This window comes from Patella vulgata, chromosome 8, assembly GCF_932274485.2.
Source record: "Patella vulgata chromosome 8, xgPatVulg1.2, whole genome shotgun sequence".
NCBI classification, from domain to species: domain Eukaryota; kingdom Metazoa; phylum Mollusca; class Gastropoda; family Patellidae; genus Patella; species Patella vulgata.
In genome coordinates, this window is record NC_065886.2 from 47,026,897 (window position 1) to 47,048,363 (window position 21,467).

General features: G+C 34.8%; 2 protein-coding genes across 5 annotated transcripts in view; both read left to right on the forward strand.

Moving 5' to 3' along the window:
- LOC126830825 (ETS-related transcription factor Elf-2) overlaps nt 1–7,681 on the forward strand; it is a 42,954-nt gene extending 35,273 nt beyond the window's left edge. For all 3 annotated transcript variants that reach the window (XM_050561253.2, XM_050561252.2, XM_050561254.2), the window contains exons 8-9: nt 874–1,066; nt 1,933–7,681. In XM_050561253.2, the coding sequence (XP_050417210.1) occupies nt 874–1,066; nt 1,933–2,035 (296 nt within the window). In that variant the 3' untranslated portion in view covers nt 2,036–7,681. The remainder of the gene's footprint in view (nt 1–873; nt 1,067–1,932) is intronic.
- Nucleotides 7,682–13,144: 5,463 nt separating this feature from the next.
- The window catches only part of LOC126829469 (uncharacterized), a 31,410-nt gene continuing 23,087 nt past the window's right edge, over nt 13,145–21,467 (forward strand). The window contains exons 1-5 of one of the 2 annotated variants that reach the window (XM_050559375.2): nt 13,145–13,253; nt 13,832–14,086; nt 16,239–16,355; nt 16,760–16,915; nt 17,569–17,700. In XM_050559375.2, coding sequence (XP_050415332.1) covers nt 13,843–14,086; nt 16,239–16,355; nt 16,760–16,915; nt 17,569–17,700 — 649 coding nt within the window. In that variant the 5' untranslated portion in view covers nt 13,145–13,253; nt 13,832–13,842. Of the gene's footprint in view, nt 13,254–13,689; nt 14,087–16,238; nt 16,356–16,759; nt 16,916–17,568; nt 17,701–21,467 lie in introns of those variants that run through there. The other variant, XM_056102749.1, reaches the window with a different exon arrangement.

Sequence of the window (21,467 nt, forward strand, 5' to 3'; positions counted from 1 at the left end):
CATGCAACAGCTGGACTTAATATATAGGTTGACACATGGAGTTATAACACTTATTGAACTTTGTATTTAGAAAGAATGTATTTCCTTATGACTATAGTTATTGAGTCATATTTTATTATTGGGATGAAATTTTAGTTTTGACCAATTTCACCCAAAATCAGCTGCCCTACTTTCTAAAGGAATATTTGACAAGATTACTGAATGTCCACACAGTCAAATATGCATTATTTTATTGCTAGAATAACACAGTAAAACTACTCTGCTTGTTTTATAACATTAGGTCATATGGAGAATGAATTATGTAAACAATTTTTGCAAAGTGGGATAAAGTATTTAAAAAAAAAAAAAAGAAAATGAATAAAATATTTTGAATAAATGGATAAAAATATTTTTTAAAAAATGGATAAAAATATTTTTTAAAAAATGGATAAAATATTTTTTGAAAATAGAATAAAATGTTTTTAAAAATAGTTTAGTGTAATTTTAACTTTTAGTTACACTAATATCTGGACAACAAACATACTGTGGTGTTCGTACCTCACTTTTCAAGTCCATTTCTTTGCAACATACAGGAATTTTATATATTTACTTATTGTTGCACTATCCAACAAATACCCAATTACAACTCGAGTAGAGAGATAAAGTGTATGATTCAAGGACACAAAAATTCAACCTACATCCCGGGTTATATCTCGCGAACCTCTGTGCCAATTCCCTCCCTTGCCTGCCTTCTTCAGCCTAGTCGGAGCAGAACAGTAGGACGTTAAACCCCATTTCATTTCCCTCCCTTGTAGATATTTAATATTAAACTGACTTTGTTGTGTTTTGTTTTCTTTATTTTAATAAACGTCTTTTATTTAATTTTCTTTACAGGAAATACTACATATTTGTGGGAATTTTTACTTCAATTACTACAGAATCGAGAAACATGTCCACGATATATTAAATGGACAAGCAGAGAAAAGGGAATTTTCAAACTTGTCGATTCTAAGGCTGTCTCAAGGTTATGGGGTATGCATAAGAATAAACCTGATATGAACTACGAAACAATGGGACGGGCTTTAAGGTACGTTAAATTTTATCTAAATTGAAAGTTTAATGTTTCAAACAATATTATTTGTTTACATTCTATGTATTCATTGATATTCAGTTTTTATATTGCCATATGGAAATGTTGTCATATATTGCCATATGATTCTATAATAAGGACTTCCGTCATTTCCCTCGATAAAAGTTATCAACCAATCTGTCAGAAATATATAACGAAACAAAATAGCTTATTGAATTTCAACACTGATTATAAACACATAAGAACTTTAGCATTTATTCTAATGTTTATCGGGGGGGGGGGGGGGAATATTGGAGTAAAATGTACAGACAGAAATGGAACCTGAATATCCTAATAACAGTTATGGTAATACAATATTTAATTCTAATGGCTTGCCATTATTGCAGGGAGATAACTTCAATAACAATTGATCAGATATTTCAGGACAAATAAACACTTGTACTTGATAAGGATAAGAGGATACTTGTTGAATTGTTGCACTATTAAAGTTGCTAGTGATTGTTATCCATAAAGTTGTGGCTGTGTTAATTTAAAAGAAACGCTTTGAATTATAATACCCTAAATTTGACTACTTGCCATAGATCTCATTATAAATTATTTCTTAGAAAAGGCTACTTTCTTCAATTTTGGACCGATATTCCTACTATTAGAGGTACATCTTTCACAATATTGTAGTTTGCAAGCCTATAATTTCTGTTTGCCCATAACCAAATGGCGATAGGCTTATTAGTCAGCAGCATAGATGTATGAAATTTGGATTCAACACGTCTTTGTAAATACTGAACAGAATTGAACCATTTTTGAACCAATATTCCTACTAGAGATTCATCTTTCACACAATATCGTGTTATTGTATATTACAGATATTACTACGCTCGAGGTATATTAAATAAAGTTGATGGACAAAGATTGGTTTATCAGTTTGCTGAAGTTCCCAAGAGAATCATTGAAGTGGATTGTTCATAGCTATATAATACAGTACTACATGTATAATAATAATAATATATAATACCACACTGCTCCTCCAAAGATGTGTTTATTGTATATATGTAAATAATAGACACAGTTCATATTGATTCCATTTATAATTAATAATTACTGTCAGAAATAGTTAATGCCAAATTCTAACAACCAAATAACACTTCCTGTACAGGCATCTACAAGTTATTCCAGCACTGGAAGTTATTATTTTTGTTATAATAATATCAGACACTAATGAACTAGTAGCGAACTTTGGCGTATCCACCTTGTATTACAAATATTAATATGAACTTGATAAAAGTCAAATATTAAATACGCAAGTTTTGGAATTTTGGGTAATTACCTAGATTAGTTATTTTAAGAGGCATTAAATCTTTGGAGATCTTCACGGGGCAGTAAAAATCTCTATTTTTTGCCAATATTTTACTACTAGAAGAATGCCCGGCTTCGCTCGGGGGGTCATAACCCCGAAACCGGAAGTGGTAGACTAACGCCACCTAGCCTATGTTACTCCCAGGTCCGAGCTACCCCTATAAACCAAATTTCAGACTCGGGACAGACCTAGTGTAGCCGCCAACCCCGAACAGACAGACAAACTTCACAAATATTAGTATAGATACAGAAATATTGGGTGTGTCAAATTAGATTACACATTTGAGACACATCTGCCAATCCATAACTGCCATATAGATGTTTAAACTAAATAATTAGCCTAGCCCAGGGTTCTTTTAAATATGAAATTAATTATATTTATTTTCTTGTTGAGAGTTCTAATTCTAATGTGTCTCACATTAACGATTAAGTCTGGTTTGTCTGATTGGCAGACATGTTTGTTTTCCTATTTTTATACGTAAGTGGAAGATGGACAACTAATTTTGGTTGATGCCTGTATTAGTGTGAATCTATGAAAGATTGAGGAATGTCCTACTAATGACAAGTTTAATAATAAAATTCAATATTCTGTGTTAATCTAAAAATACAGAAGTACAACATAAATATTTAGCTATGTTAACTGGTGATGTGGTATGGGGTGTTCTAGATAAGAACGTTGGCTTTCGTTTGATATCTTTGAAATTGCTACAATTTCTTTAAAAGGTTACTTAGTAAAATATTTTGGCAGTAATCTAAAATATACAAAATTCAATTTTTATTTGAATTATGTTATGGCAGTTATAAAAAATTGAATGAATGGGACCATAATAGAAGTACTGCTATGTATCGAAGAATGTTTGCTATGAAGAAGCCTGTACAGAACTTTCTTTGCCTTGAATAGAAATGATGCCCCTGTTGTCATGACCACCAGAGAATAGAACAGTTTTACATACTTGTTCATTTAAACCAACCTTGTTGAGGCTGGATAACAGGAATATATTGAAATCTGTAGACATTATTATCTTACAACGAATAAAAATGAAAAAGCTTGTCAATTCTTCATCGGCATTCAGTTGTACAGCCAATTTGTATTGAATAAAAATTGATTATTTCAGATAAATACAGATTTATGTATATTCTGTCTGACATGTACACTCAAAGCCATTAAAAACACAATGCCAAATCCAAAGTTTATTTACTGCAACAACTTTTAAAAAATGTACATAACAATTGACAAAATCGAGATAACAAGCATCTGTGGATAATTTCATGAAAGAATTCACTACAAATGCACAAAACCGAAACGTCAGAGAACCATGAAACAAAGCAGGGGTCAGCTGAAGTCAATATCGGTTATGTCCACCCTGAGCTCTAACCACATGCCTGAAGTTGCCTTGGCATGGACTGGCACAGATGTCTCACTACAGGCTGTGGGATTGTTTGCCAATGATTTTGGAGTGCCCGTGCCAACTCTGCAACAGTTCGTGGTGGCACGGCTTGAGTTCGAACCCATTGTCCAAGTTCATCCCAAAGGTGTTCGATCAGGGTTCATGTCGGGAGACATAGCGGGCCAATCCATAACACGGACATGATTGTTCAGAAAGTCTCTTGTCAACCTGGCAGTGTGGGGTCGGGCGTTGTCATGCTGGAAAACCATCTGTCGATGGACGCCATGTTGACCCAGCAATGGAAGCAACACCGGACGAAGGTTGGCGTCAGCATGCCAATAGCTCTGTTCCTGTTTTCTTGTGTATGGCGTGGCATTTTTCCGAAGTGATGAATGTTGAAATTTTGATCTGTATTTAAAGGGCCAGAGTGCAGGGAATGCACGTGCAAAACGTGTGACATGGAACTGCTTAAATTCGTGAAAAAAGACAAGTGTTGCGTTGCACGAACAAAGTTCATTACCAAGAACTGATATTGGGTTCAAACCCAAAACTCCACAAAAAGAGACCCGCCACAAGTTTCACCTATGTGCCATAAGATAGGAAAGCCCAAGAAAACGTTTACCAGAAATATTTCATGAATTAGGCATTGCGTTTTTAATGGCTTTGAGTGTACTTGTACAAATTTGTATCCTTGAAAATAACTTGAACCATGTATTTCATATTTCTTAAGATTCGTCTTTGATAAACCTGTCTGTCTCTGCTATGTTTATCTACATGTATAGAATTGATATTTTATGACGTGCAGAGTTGGTTTACTGAAGATAGATCACATTACCTCACAGAAGTAAAAAAACTTGACGTTTACGTTAAGAGATATATGCTCTTTAAGAACTGTTCCATTGTGCTTGCTTTTTTTTTTTTTTTAAATTAATTATAATTTAAGATGGTTTCAGTTTGTGATGAATAATGATTTATTTGGTTGTTTATCTTTGATATGATATGTATGTACAGTATTATTACAAGTAATAAAAATCAGTTAAAATTATTCTTCAGCTATTTTTAGCAGAACAAAACTTACACGACAAAATCTTGTGGATTCATGTGAAAAAAAGGGTTGATTTGCAAAAGGTCTAAGAAATATATTTGGTGAAAAATAAATAAGAAAACAGAACTATATAGATAATGTACTTCCACTTTTACAAGATGAAAACTTTTATCACATATGATTTTATCCTAATTCATAATATCATAGATATTATTAGGATTTTTAATTTTTCCATGATTTCTTTCAAATATAGCTCAATCTTTGTTAACATATTATTTAGAACTTACATATAGAATTTATCTTTTGTTCTCTTTGTGTTCTTGCATGATTATTTAATTTGTAGAGAAATTATTATCATTATTATTATTATTGCCACAATGATTCCACAAAATTTTATATAGTGCTAAAATGTGACAATATTGACGTCCGAGAATGTTCTCGAAGGGTAAAATTATTGTAAATATTGAAAGCTTGCTTGAGAGATAGAATTGGTATTGAAGTTAACATGTTTGAATGTCTGAAAAACCATCAACTATAACAGGGTTAAAAGAAACTCAGTTTTAACTCTTTGCTGATCTATAATTTCCTAATCCTTGATGCAAATTGATATTTGGTTGAAAGAATTGTTTGGCATTTTATGTCTAAGAGATAATTGTAGCAAGAGAGAAATGAATGTTTTAATTCTTACTGTGAAATACCAATATTAAAGCATAAATTATTTAATACATTTTACTCACTGATCTTATGTTTCTACCATTCCCTGTTATTCCATACAATATTTAACTTCTTTAATCTTCTATGTCAATGTTTGTCAGTTAAGACAAAAAAAGAATCATTTATTATACCATTGGACGTCTGACAACATTGTTTCTTATTTTATAATTTGAAGTTCTGTTCAGAAACTTGATGGATATATGTGGGTCTTACTTTGGACACTGGACATTTTTTCTGAAGTAAAAAAAAAAAAATGTTTTCAGACATTATAGTAAATACAATTACTGTAATTATTTTATGTTTTTTTGTTGATTATATGTTTGTTTTGTTTTAGCTTTTGGAATGCTACAATATGCAATTCACATAGGTTTTACACACTGGCCAGTACAACTTTATAGTGTTTTAAAAATTTGTAATTACTCATTTTTTGTTGGTTTATCAAGTTAGTTTAAAGATTTATATTTTTGTTTTTAGATTACAGTTAAAGTTTTAATTCGTACTTTAATAAAATATAGTTATTATACATGAGTTGATCAATAGTATTAAACATGGTTTTAATACCTGTATTAAACATGGTTTTAATACCTGTATTAAACATGGTTTTAATACCTACATAATAGTTGATAAATATAGTTTGTAAATCTAAGTTGATTAAAATAGTTTATAAAAGTAAGTTGATTAAAATAGTTTATAAAAGTAAGTTGAATAGCATAGTTTGAACACCTACATAAATGTGTATAAGTTTATACATAGCTTTAATACATTATTTGATAGACTTAGTATGGTATATACATGTATTTATATACAAATAAAAATTATAGAAAATTAGTTTGTCATATGAAGATAAATTCCACACAATCTGGTTAAAACACAGATCCTATTTCATTTCGTTTTTATAGTTCAAAATTTCGTTTTACTTGTCTTTACTACACTTGGATCTGGAAGAGTTGTTATTTAACTGTGTTCTGAATGGTGTCAGGGATAAGCCAATGAAACGGTCTGTTACGGCCAGCTTTAGGCGTGTTTTTCACGGAACTGTGGGTAATCCACTAGTAACATCAATGCTGATTGGTTAATCAAATGTCTGACATCATAGGGTCATAAGTCAGTCTTTTGACCCCTGATGTGACCTATCGCTATAACTTGTCAGATCTTCATGTAGTGTAGGCCATCGAAAGTATAAAAAAAAAAACCGAAATATAGATGTGTATTTTAATCAGATTGAATTCGACATGAAGTGGATGTCTGGCTAGGAATTGAATAAGGTAGATTTGATATGAAAGAAAAGTGTTCCGCTTAAAATCAACATCTTTGGCTCCTCTATGACCACACCTTCTTTAGCATGCCTGGAAACCTAGTGGCTCATGCTAATGTTTCAACTTCAAACCAAAACTCTTAAAGCTGTAATGCTAGCCAAACAATTGCTTAGCTACAAGTAAATGTATCCTAAAGCAAGAACTGATGTTTTAGGGAAGGACATAGGATTTGTTAGAATGTGCTTCCAATGAATTTTGTAGAAAGTGTTCATTTGTAATTAATTACCTTACTAATTAGATCTATAATATACAGGTATTATTGTCTTTATATGGATCTCAACAACTGCTTTAACAATAATATTTTACACCAGTTTCCCCTCATAAACAAATTCAATTTTATATATTTACAGGTTTTCATTTAGTAAACTGATACATTTGATCAAATTATGTATTGCATTCTCATTAGTAAACTGATACATTTTGAGGTCTCTTTTCAAAAGGTTAGATTAGCATCAATATGTAGTCCTTAAGACAACTTTTGAAAGCGACTTCTAAACGAAACCCAACAGATTCACAGTTAATATATGTGTTTTATTAAAAGCATAAGATTTATAGTGCATACATTAAACAATTATTATTCAGATATGTTCTTGTTAATTAATGTAGTTATTAATGAATTAATGACCTTATTCCAAATAATATATCATTTTGTTTGTGTTTATTGTGTAAAAATCTAGGATTGTAAGAATGGTCTTCTCCTAGTGTTGATATTGTTGATCACATCTACTGTGGTTAATAACATTTTCATGGAATAAATAAAACTATTTTTATGAATAAAAAGATATATATTAATATGTTACAGTATATGGTGTTATTTGTCTTGAGGGCTGAGAAGACTTCACATTTTCCAAGTCTTGTTCTTAGCTTATTCTAGGTTCTTTGGGGTTGGATGGCTGAATGGTTAGCGTACGCGCGCTGTATCATAAAGTCTGTCATTGAGTCGACTGGCGTGGTTTCGAATCCCTGGTTGTACGTGGCAAGGAGTAGGGTCGCCTGTCCAACCTCGTGGGTTTTCTCCGGGTCCTCCGGTTTCCTCCCACTGCTAAAGACCCCTAGGCGCAAGCGAATTATGTAAATAAAATTAAACCATATGTTAGTCCCAAAATGACCTAGTTTGTGTCGAGTGGCTGTTGAACCCCATTTCTCTCTCTCTCTTATTCTAGGTTCCCACAATTAACAACCGTATCTTAGTCTCAAAATAACAAGATGTTAACCTCCATTCCTTTCCAGAATTTCTAAATCATGAGTATGGAGAAATTGGTTTAACTTCTAGTCAACAATCAATAGATTATTATAGGACTAACATGGTACATTTTTAATGTAATTGACACTACCTTGGCTATATCCCGTTCCGAAATCCGTACATCCTCCCACCCCCAATCTGGTTTGCCTGTCTACAGCCCTGATTAAATTAGCTCTCAAAATTTAATACCAGGAGATATTGTAAACTGAAAAATGTACTGAAATGTCTTAACCATTTTCATGTTATTATTTACTTATTTAAATTCTTTGCTTGTCATATCAATAATTTGACACGCGTCTCTTTAATCTGCAGAATTCTTATACAAGGGAGATAACTCGTATTAGTACTACTTGCTGAATTTCAACTACAGTATTGTGAATACTTTTCAAAGCAGCAGGGCATATATTAACGTGCCTCTGAATAATAAAAAAAAACGAGCTTTGAAAATATGAAAAAATGCTATGTAGCCTTGTGAATCTTGCAAGTTTGCATTATGATCATAGACCACTTTCGATTTCTGTTTCAAATGTTTTGTAGAGTTGACGACTGTTAATGATACTGACACACGGTTATAAATATAAATATGTTAATTCTGTTATATTTTGGTTCTGAAAATGTAAGCGTGATATCGTGTTATCGGAAGTCATATTCTGGGAATTTTCACCGGAAACACCCTAATAAAACATTAAAATAGGCTCTGAATAACAGTGTCCTTAAGTGATCTGAGTTGTTAGAATGATAGCACATGTCTTTGACACGGAATCGCCAAGTTATACACACTGTCATGATAACGGTTATAAATACCAGAACCTTCGGGCGCAGAATTTTATTGTCTATAGATTGCATTATGTTAAAGTGATGTTATGAAAGATTAGATAAAGAGCTGACAGTTCTCGCTATAATAGTCAAAGCATAGATAATGTAAAGAGAATATGCTGAAGACTTAAGTCAAATTACTTCACCCTGAGCCGAGAAAACCTTATCTCAAAAACACTATAGCCTCGATTGTCATTTTTACCGTTGTTACGATAGTAAACAAAGTCTTAATTATCCATTTTTACGGTTAATCATCAACACCCCTTGAACAGCAGATCAGATGGCATCGAGAGTTGATTATGGTCTTGTCATGTTAATAAATGTCTAATTATTGGTTTATACATGTATAACATTTCAGGCCTGCAAAAGGCAGATTTAGCCCTTACATAATACCTGTTTAAATAATATATTGTATTACTGCGAGGGGACTCACCTTTAAACTAACAACTAACACATAAGTTACTTGCAATTGGCAAAAAATTGTATATCCTCTGATTCTCTCATCTGATTGCTTAGCTTGTAAACAAGTCCGTTTTATTATATAAGGCTTAACTATTAATGTTACAAGAAAGATCTATTTTTGACTAACCCCCGGGATATTTCAGCCTGGTTTCTCGATGTCTAGCGGTTCGTATGGGACAAAAATCGAGGTCCACCCTTGTATTCGTTTGACAGAATTCAATAAAGAGTAATGGGAAAGGCCGATGTAGGGACACAATGCTTTATGTAAGATTTATATAAACGAGCTAAAATAATTCAAAAGTAGATAATGAAAAATGAATATAATGAAAATTGCTGTCAAATTACTTTATTCTGTGTGAAGTTATGGGTATTTGAAGTTTGGACGAGATGTAGAGTACATTGTTTATTATCTCAGTAACAGTACTTGGCAAATCTAGATTATCCATTTTATCTTTACATTTTTAAATCTCGCGTGAGTTCTAATCCATTTAAATCTCGGTCATCCGATGGTCTAGAGATTTGATTATAGGTTTGTCATGTGAATAATTTTTTAAATAATAGTTTATATAACATTTGAAGCCAAAATATAGTCCTGCAATAGTCACATTTAGCGCTTACGTAATACATCTTTAATCGACTATTTCTGGTTAAAATCGGATTTGACCCATTCATATGTAGTTGACTTCCTGTTTTATGTGTATGTAGGTTGGGCGTTTGTGACAGTCAAAGTCAACTATATAGTTAGTATTTGGATACAGTTTGCAACTCCTCTTTCATATTATTATAAAATTCACACTCATTAAATTTCGAATCATGAACGAGGATATGCATTATCGATTCTTCATTATTATATTCAATCCGTTTATATACATTGCGTTTATATACTGGGAGAGAGAGAGAGAGAGAGAGAGAGAGAGAGAGAGACTATAAGATTGTCAGAAAAGAATCCAGTATGGCGATTTTTGTTCTTTTGAATATTCCTTTAAAAATAAAGTTTTCAGAGTTACTGAATTCAATGTTGGGTTCAAAAATTAATTTCCGATAAGATTGTCTGTTATTCATTTCACAAGTTCTTGTGTTTGCCATAACAATACTGCTTTTCATCAGCAATTGACACTAGACAAAACAATAGGCAGAAATGAACCTGTGGTTAATGTCGGTCCTAATGATACCCCAGGTGCGGAGTTATCCTGGCTCCGTAAGGGCGGGAGGCCTGTGGGGTTCTCTCGGAACAGGCACATAATTTCTTTAGAAAAACTGACTGTAAATATATCTTGATGTTACTAGCTTCTGCACATATTTAACTTGCGACAACCTTAGCAATTCATCAAAAAAACGACGTAAATTCATGAACATCAACTAGTTTCGGGGCCTCTGAAACTACCATACTTCTGTTCAGCCCATCCCTAAAAAGGGAGGGGAAAGATAGGATGTTAAAACGTGTTGCAAATTTCTGCATTACTGGATTACTTAATTAATCATCAGTAGAAATACGCTATATAAAATGATAAATCGTGTATTATTTTACAGGTACAAAATAGAAAAAACAGATATGTTTCCGTTTTATCCAATAAACAATTTATTGTCATTTCATGCTGAAAGACATGGTGTTAAAACGTGTTGCAAACTTTTGTATTACATGGTAGGCCTTAAATGATCATATAAATTAACACTTGGTATTTTGATCGAGTATTTTACAGCAACAAGAACGTTTCTGTTTAATCGAAAATTCCAATAAGCAATTTATTTTTAGTTCGAGTGGAAAGTGCTACAGGTGGTAGATAATATTTAAATGTTGTTTAAATGCGTATTTTCATAAACTTATTATGCAGATAGATGTTTATATGGAAGGTCCACTTGGATATAAAATACGATTTTGTGTGAAATAGGCGTCCTGAATACAATGCAACACAGGAGCCTTGTGTTGAAGAAGAATTCGAACCCCTGTTCAGTCCTCCTTTAATGTCAGTTTCAGTTCTCAACTTCTTCCGTTGATCAGTTTCCAGCTACAATCTTGACGTTGCTGTCTGGTGATTTTATACGTTTATCGTCCAAGCAGTGTTTTGAAGTTTGGCTATTTAGTGGTGTATTACTAAGAGTTTTATTGTGGTGGTGGTGGGGTGTGTGGGGAGGGGGGCATATTGTCTCTTGAAACCATTATCTATATTAAATGTAATTTACTTGATATTTTAGACGCCGTGAACCGGAAACGTCAGACGAAACCTATAATGATGATGAATTTTGGTATACATACATGTAATTATAAAGTCCACCGACCTTTCAATAACATAGTACAAAATTCTAAGCCGCCTTCCAAGAGGTTTAAAACGGAATAACAGCCAGCTGATTATCAATTTGTAATGTTTTTTTGTTTGTTTGGTTTTTTTTTACTTATTTTTTTTTAATAGAAAACGGTTTATATATTTACAAAACTACATAAAGAAATATTCCAATCCGATTAAAACTCGGCTCTAAATTTCATTTATATTTAACTTTTATTGTCTACTATTCAATACGTGTCTCCTTTTATGTAATGTAGCCACGGTGGCCCATTGTGTATGACGTTGGTTCGCTAACCTGGAGGTCCCGTGTTCGATTCCTGCGTTGGCCGAGACAGTTCATCGGATGGCGTATAGTAGAGGCCTGGCAAGCGTACAGTCGTATGTCTCGAAAAAGGGAGGTCCCGTGTACAAATTGACGGGCACGTAAAAGATCCTTTGGAAGTTGGAATTCGATATAAGAGTAGGCCGTAGCGCTGCTGACCGGGCAAAATTTCCCTCATAGCGTATGCCCATCTTCATTAGCCCGGTCGGTTGACGTTACACGCCATTTCATTTTCTATAGGAATACCAGTTTCCTGAAATATTTCACTCCTAAATTCTCTAAGATTTCATATTTCAGGAATTTCAATATTTTTGTCATTTTCTGTGTACTTCTTTTTGACTTAAAAATGAATTGCCGCCAATATGGGGCGGAGGTGGCAGATTTCAAAAGTGGGGTTGCAAACCACAGTCTGTGGACATTTTTTATTGATTATCCGAGAACAAACCCATCGGCAAAATCGATTACAGTAGCAAGTCATGTTAAATTGACACAGGTTGTGACCTTTTATTTCCCGTTTGTAAAGATCACAGTCAGCGCTGTGTTCACACAACAGGGCGATATAACAGGGATTTCAGATATTACAGCTGTTTTGTAAGCTTTTTAAATATTTCAGTTATTATTAACAATTAGTAAAATGAATTCAATAGTGATAATTCTGCCATACATATTTTTCTGAAGTAAGTAGTAATTTATTTGCTATTTGAAAATAAAATATAATGGGGTTTTAACGTCCTAGTTTTCTCCATCAACCGGGATTCCGCGTGCTCAGAGACTATGGCCTATTCTTATTTCGAATTCTGTCACACCAGCGTTTACACGGATCTCGGTAATTCCTTCAGTGTTGACCGAATGTTAATTGAACTTTACACCGAACTTAAAAACTTTACTGATGATGATACTTTTGAAGATAATGTCGTGTTACACAGAAGAAATTTTTAAAGTTTATTCCCGTACATTCCGGCAAACAGTGTACCCGGAAAGGAATTACTCACAAGTTTTATCTATTGGGTTTTAGTGTTTTAGCATTCATCGGTTTAAAATAATATTTTTGTAGTAACTGTTGTACAATCATAAACAATATAATAATGGTGTTATCTAATCTAATCTGTTAATATATAGCTGTCAAATACGAACTTTTAACACACTAACACCGATGACGATAACGGTAAAACCTTTGAGCTATTGAAACGTGTACTGTAGCCTATGTAGTATATAAACTGGAATATACTAGTTAGTAAATTAGGTAAGCTATTTTATTACATATTTGAACATAGAACAGTTAGAAATATGGCAAGCAGAGGTATGGGAATCATTAACGGGAAATTTGAATTTTTAGAATTCATATTATACAAGTAGCTTACAACTAAGGGGAAGTGTGCTGTTATGAATTCATGGATGTCCTTCGCCCGCATAACTCAATTGCGACTGCATAACAAAACTATACAGTTATATGGGACAACAATCACTGGTTTATTATACACAAGCACGACGTTTCGATAAGTATTCTCTTATCGTTATCAAGCACTGCATATGTCTCTGCCATTCAATTAGATCAGTTATTCTTATTAGTCGATCATCTTTGAAAATAAAAATCGACCGACATAGCGTTTTCTCCGTTAACCAGCGTGTTCTCCGTTAACCAGCGTGGTTTTCCAATATATCACGCCACTATACACGACGCATCGAATTAGACATCGCATGAGCAGTCTTACACGTTGTGCAGTTTTACGTCAACAAGGGATTCCCTAAAAATATGAAATATTCTTAGCTTGCATTGAAAGAATTTGTCCATATTTATTTCCAAATTCTTATTTTTTGTAGATAAAGCCAAAATGGATTACGAATCTCTAGGATTACTCCATGACATGTTTAGGAGACAAGCTGAACAGACGCCGGATAGAATCGCCGTTAATTCTGTGGACGGGAGACAAGTGACATTTAAAGAACTAAATGAATGGACGGATATATTAGCGACATCCTTACAGAATAAAGGTGTTTTACCGGATACCTCAGTTGGAATATACTTGGAGAAGAATATAGAGTTTGTCACGGCATATATAGCAGCATTGAAAGCAGGTGCGTTCTTTTTATCATTACCAATCTTTTATATTAATATGACAGGTCGGTCTCCGGCTGTAATGGTAAAGCGCAATATACATGTACATGTTACAGTGAAATATACATGTACATGTTACAGTGAAACATACATGTACATGTTACAGTGAAATATACATGTACATGTTACAGTGAAATATACATGTACATGTTACAGTGAAATGAAATGAAATGGGGGTTTATGAAGACGGGCTTACGCCGTGTGCGATGAGGGAAATATTGATTTTACACTGCCATGGGATCTTTTACGTGCACGACAATGTGCACACAGTACCTCAGTTTTTCATCCCATCTAAATGACTACACATTGTCCCTTGCCAAGCCCTCTGTCCTGCACCACTGACAAGGGGGAACCACAGCGGGGGAACCACGGCGGAAAGTCCTGATGAACTTTCTCGGATAGGGATCTTACTCACTGCACAAACCATGACTCCTTACACTTTTTACACAATATTGGCTTTGTTTCTGTTGCATGCATTGCATCGTCAAGGATTCAAAAGTCCCCTGTTTGTTATTAATTTGAAAAATGAATTCACAAAATACATATAAACAGGTTATGTGTTAATTATATATAAGCCTTAATTCCTATGTCAAGTGCTGAGTAGACTGTTTTATCATTTATGGCAAATTAAAAAATTACAATCATTGTCAGTTACAAAAACAGTTTAGTAATGAGTTAACCATCACATGGTTTGTCCTTCAGATCGTACTATAAATAAAGTTTTTGTTGTGTATATTTTCATAACATGTTTTAATGTAAAACAAACTTGTCCCTGAACTTTCGAATAGGTTCGCCCTCATCTGTCTGTCTGTATGTCTGTAGCCTACACACTTTTTAAATGCCATAACTTAAACATACATTATGCAAGAGCTAAATCTGTCTATTGCAGGTCTTTCTTTAGGCCTGAAATGTTATCTAAATTATTAATTAGACATTAATTAACCTATCCAGACCATAATCAACTCTAAATGGCATCGCTAGCCTGCGATCTTTAGTGGATTGTGAGCCAATTTACTGCATAACTTTCTTCACGATTTAACGATTAAATGGATAATCGAGACTATGCTGTTTATCGTACTGACTTTAGTAATGATGATCAAGGCTAGGCGGATATTCAATCGCTTTGTTCTCGGTTCATAGTGGAGCAATTTGAATGAAATTTTCAGCAAATTGCCTTTACATTATCTAGTTTTTAACTATTATAGTGAGAACTGCCAATTGTGAGCATTTGCTGCTCAGATTAAGCATAGATAAGCTATTTGATTTGAGATAAATTGGGACACGATGACTTTGAGTGAGATTGATGAAACCTTGATCACAGTTTCATTAGGTACTTATTTTTTATTTTGTCAATTTAATTTTTTCGTAATATGATAATAAACATATTTAACCTGCCGAAAATCAAAAAATGTCAAAACTCATAATTTGGAATATTTTTAGACATTTTCGACCCGCGTCTTACCTTAACACAATAACTTCTAACTGAGTGTTCCTATTACCTGCAAAATATGTGACAACCTTGTGGACTACTTGGATGACTTAGCCATCGTGGACGTATGTTTGGTTTCAAGTGAGCGTAGAGGTTGTCCTCAGGCCCGGATCCAGGATTTTGTCGAGGGGGGGACCACACATTGGGAATCCCATTGCTGGCTGCTTGTACTGGTCTGAACTCTAGGCCTATTTATATGATACCGACCATAAACAGAAACTAAAATCTGGGAATCCCATTGTTGGCTGCAGGTGCTGGTCTGAACAGTGATGACCAGTCTCACTGGGACTGAGGGGGGGGCCACGGCCCCCTGCCCCCCCCCCCCCCTTGAACCATGCCTGGTCCTTAAATAAAATACTTCATATACCTTCTCAATAGTAATGGTATATTATTACAGTATTGGTAAGATACTGCAAAGTAAAACCATGAGGTTTTTATTTTTCTTGGAACATTCCAGACAAACTAGCCCTGCACTTTATGCACCGAAACACAAAATTACTGTAGAAAATCGATTTGGCTTTACATTTCACTTAGTGTATTAACAGTGCAGTGTTGTGGGACTGGTTTAATAAAATGGGTCAAGAATTGGACGATTCATTTATTAATTTTGGATTTGTATCTAGGAGGAGCATATTTACTGATAGATTCAAGTTATCCAGACCACATCGTTAAAGCTATATTAGAAGATGCCAAACCCATTGTTGTTGTTACAATGCCAGAAATGGTTTCCTCTTTAAAAGGTAAGCATATTTTATTGTTCTTTCTATTTCGTTCAACATTCAAGTTCGCTTTGATAGTAAATTCTTTAAGCTTTTATCTCTGATTGACTTTCAATCAATTTATACACCAAAGTCCTAAGACATTCCTAATGTAGTGATTTATAGGACCCCATATTGCCTTGATAAAAGGTCTGTACTATCTATCTGTACTATCCAGAGTTATGCCCCTTTACTATATGTTAGTCCTAAAATGACCTAGTTTGTTTTGAGTGGACATTAAATCCCACATCGCTATCTCCTTCTTTCTCTTTCTGCTCATCAGCCAAATATAAAAAACAATGACTGCTATACTATTATTTTACTACTACAGAAAACTGAAATAATTTTCATACATTAGTTTTATGTGTATTTTAATGTATTGTTAGAAAATGGTGCCAAGGAAATCATAGCATTAGGCGCCTACTGGCAAGATACTCTTTCTGCAGAAAATAAGTTAAAACCTCCACCAAAAAAACCAGAGGTCACATTAGATTCGTTAGCTTACATCATATATTCATCAGGTACCACTGGTAAACCAAAAGGTAATTAAGTATATTCCTTTGTTCTTTTGTTTGTCTGCTTCCACTAAGTGTATTCATTTGATGGATCTTCTTTTATAGCATATTAATGACTCAGATAGTACCAATGACTTGATAACAGAATGTATCAATAGCTTGATAACAGAATGTACCAATGACTTGATAACAGAATGTACCAATGACTTGATAACAGAATGTATCAATAGCTTGATAACAGAATGGATAACAGAATGTATCAATGACTTGATAACAGAATGTATCAATGACTTGATTACAGAATGTATCGGTGTGCACATGGAATGTAAATCAAGTTGCTCCATCAAAATAACATTATTTAACCAAAATTTCCACAAAAGACAAACTAATATCTTGAGTGATGTTTTGAAATTCCAAGTGATATGTGATCAGGGTGAAATTAATTAATGTATTATTTTTTTTTTCTGGGATTTGAAACTACAGTTATGTGGTTCTTAAACCCCATTTCATTTCATTTTATTTTATTTTTGTTAGTAGTAATTCTATTAGACCACATTCTAAAATATTGAAATGTTAATTGGTACCTGCTCCATTGCCAATTAGAATAGTTGTTTTTAATGTGGTACTAGTATTACAACAACTAATAGTTCCATCGATTTTTCATCAATATATATTTTCAGGTATAATGTGTCCACATAGAGGAGCCGTATTTTCGTATCATTGGAGACACGAGAATTATCCTTATGCAGATGATGATAGAGAAGCTTGTAATATATTCTTTACATGGGAGATGCTTAGACCACTGTTAAAAGGTCTGTGATATCATTCAAACTACATGTATTTTAAACTTGATAAATGATTTCCTGTCCAGGAGACAAAGTCCCTCATTATTTTCAGTATTATGCCATATATAAAAAAAATATTCTGCTACTCAGATACTCCTGTGTCACTTTCCAAGTGGTGTAATGATCAGTTTTTATTTTTTATTTTTTTTTTAAAATCCAAACAGAATAAAAACAGCCTCATTAATTACAACAAGGAAATATCTTTTTGAAAAATTCGAAAAGGAATCCAGAAAAGTGCAGTAGACTCACTGTCACAATCTGTTCGACAGAGGTATTGTGAAAGCCTTCTTATACCTCTGTATTAGATGCCTGACCTTTATAAGTTCAAGTAGGCCTTCTACAGTAGAATGGTGCCTTTTACTCATTATACGTCCACATTCATAATGTGAACGTATTATGCCGTCGCCCCTGTCTGTGTGTGTGTGTGTGTGTATGTATGTATGTGTGTGTGTGTGTGTGTGTGTGTGTGTGTGTCTGTGGTTCGCCTACAGGGCGCAATTCTTCATGGATTTTCTTCAAACTTGGTATACTTATTCCTTATACCCCAAGGAAGATCCCTATTGTTTTTGGTGCATGCCCGACCCCCCGGGGCAGAGCCACGCCCATTTCTAGTATTTGTTTGTTTGTCGTCTACAGGCCACATTTCTTAACTAATAATCTTGAAACTTTGCATACACATTCTTTGTACCCTAAGGAACATCCCTATCGTTTGGGGTGCATGCCCAACCCCCAGGGGCAGAGCCACGCCCATTTTCTTTTCGTGTGTCTTTGTGTCGCCTACAGGGCGCAATTCTTACTGGATTTTCTTCAAACTTGGTATACTTATTCCTTATACCCCAAGGAAGATCCCTATTGTTTTTGGTGCATGCCCGACCCCCAGGGGCAGAGCCACGCCCATTTCTAGTATTTGTTTGTTTGTCGTCTACAGGCCACATTTCTTAACTTATAATCTTGCATACACATTCTTTGTACCCTAAGGAACATCCCTATCGTTTGGGGTACATGCCCAACCCCCAGGGGCAGAGCCACGCCCATTTTCTTTTTGTGTGTCTGTGTGTCGCCTACAGGCCACAATTCTTAAGTTATCATCTTGAATCTTTACATACTTATTCCTTATACCCTAAGGATGATCCCTATTGTTTTTGGTGCATGCCCGATCCCCAGGGGCAGAGCCACGCCCATTTCTTGTATTTGTTTGTTTGTCGTCTACAGGCCGCATTTCTTAACGCATCATATTGAAACTTTGCATACTTATTCTTTGTACCCTAAGGAACACCCCTATCGTTTGGGGTGCATGCCCAACCCCCAGGGGCAGAGCCAAGCCCATTTTCTTTTTGTGTGTCTGTCGCCTACAGGCCACAATTCTTAATCGATCGTCTTGAAAAAATTTCATATGAATTCCTTATACCCTAAGGATGATCCTATTGTTTTTGGTGCATGCCCGACCCCCAGTGGCAGAGCCACGCCCATTTCTTGTATTCATTGTTTGTTATCTACAGACCACATTTCATAACGTATCACCTTGAAACTTTGCATGCATACTCCTTCTATCCTAAGGAACATCCCTATTGTTTGTGGTGAATGCCCAGGGACAGAGCCACACCCATTTTCTTTTTGTGTGTCTGTATGTCACTTACAGCCTGCAATGCTTAATCGATCATCTTGAAAACTTTTTTATACTTATACGTTATACCCTAAGGCTGACCTCTATTTTTTTGGTGATTGCCCAACCCCCAGGGGCAGAGCCACACCCATTTTTTCTTTGTGTCTCTGTGAGTTGCCTACAGGCCACGATTCTTAATGGATTTCTTTGAACTTGGGATATGTTTTCCTTATAGCCTAAGGACGACAACTGCATGTCACGACCCCCAGGGGCAGAGCCATGCCCAATTTTTATGTTTATCGTTTACAGGCCCAAATTCTGGATGGATCAACTTGGTATTTGGCATATGTATTCCTTATAGCCTAAGGGCATCAACTATTGATTTTGGTGAATGCCCCAATGCCCAGGGGCAGAGCAACGCCCAATTTTCCCTTTAACGCCCAAAGGCCACAATTCTGAATGGATTATCTTGGAACTTGGAGTACTTATTCCTTATACCCTAAGGACGGCAACTATTTATATTGTTTCCATATCCAACCCCCATGGGCAGAGCCATGCCCAATTTTTGTATTTATCGTCTACAGGCTGCAATTCTGAATGGATCATCTTGGAACTTTGCATATTTATTCCTTATACCATAAAGACAGCAACTATTTATTTTGATACTTGCCCCGACCTCTTGGGGCAGTGTCACACCCACTTTATTGTTAGTATTTTGTCTGTAAATTTGGGGTGGCTGGGTGGTTAAGACGCTGGCTCGCTAGCCTGGAGGTCGGGTGTTCGATCCCTGCATTGGCCGAGAAAGTTCATCTGGATTTTCCGACGTGGTTTCCCCTTGTCAGTGGTGCAGAACGGAGGGCCTGACAAGGACAGCTGTCCAGTCCTTCGGATGAGACGAAAAACCGAGGTCCCGTGTATACATTAGAATGCACGTAAAAGATCCCTTGGCAGTTGGAATTCGATATAAGAGTAGGCGATAGTGCCGCTGCCCGGGCAAAATTTCCCTCATAGCACACTGTATGGCGTATGCCCGTCTTCATTAGCCCAGTATAGGAGCAGAACAGTAGGACGTTAAACCCCATTTCATTTCATTTCTGTAAATTTGGCAAAACAAACCAGACGCCTAGCCTTCTTTGCCTCTGATCATATTACAGCCATTTCATATTTCATTCTCTTCATTTTAAAAAGTACCATATCAATCAAAGCTGGAATGTGGACGTATATTGCAGCGTTAGCGATGCTCTTGTTTTATATACCCATTTACACTAAATAGGAAATATTTCTTCATCTAGATATACATCAAACACCTTTATTTATTTTTATAATACTTCAAAAAAATGTTTTAGAATTTAATTTAAAAAAAGTTAATATTGCGAGCTCTATAAGCCATCACCAATGGCATCTGTCTCAGTGATTGTAGCGGCCTACAAATATTTACTGCTGATCAGTGTGTCAGTGACAGACCTTATGATCTAAAGCTCATCCAACCTCTTGAAATCTATGACGGTTAAAGGTTAAAATAATTATGTAATAATAATTGATAGATTTAAATGGTAGATAATATAGTGATCATACACGTTGATTATAATTACTTAATATATGTTGTTACATTATAAACTCAAACAGTTGAAACACTTGAAAGATTAGCTAGAAATCAATTTGGACATTGATCAGTAACTACTTAAAGCAAAATTTGCTAATTTAAATGATGACATAGATAACAATCTCTACTCTAAACTTAGCTGGAATGAATGAATGAATGAAATTGGGTTTATTAATGTCCTACTTTTCTGCATCAACTGGCAAATGAAGATGTGAAACTTAGCTGGATTAAGCCTGGTACTGAATACACTGCAATGTCAAACATTTGACAGAAATAGTTCCCCACAGATTTATGGGGGATGGGGTGGGGGGAGGTGAAAGTTTGGTAGGGGGGGGGGGGGGCGGAAGATATTAGAGTTGGACATTGAATCTGAAAATGTTTGATGGTCAGTGAATAATAAACAGAACACATCATTAGATATCTGTTACAACTGGGCTAATGAAAATGACCATATGATGCCATGTAGTGTGCTGTGACAGAAATTTTGACCGTACTAAAGCTTTATATGGCCTATTCTTATATTGATTT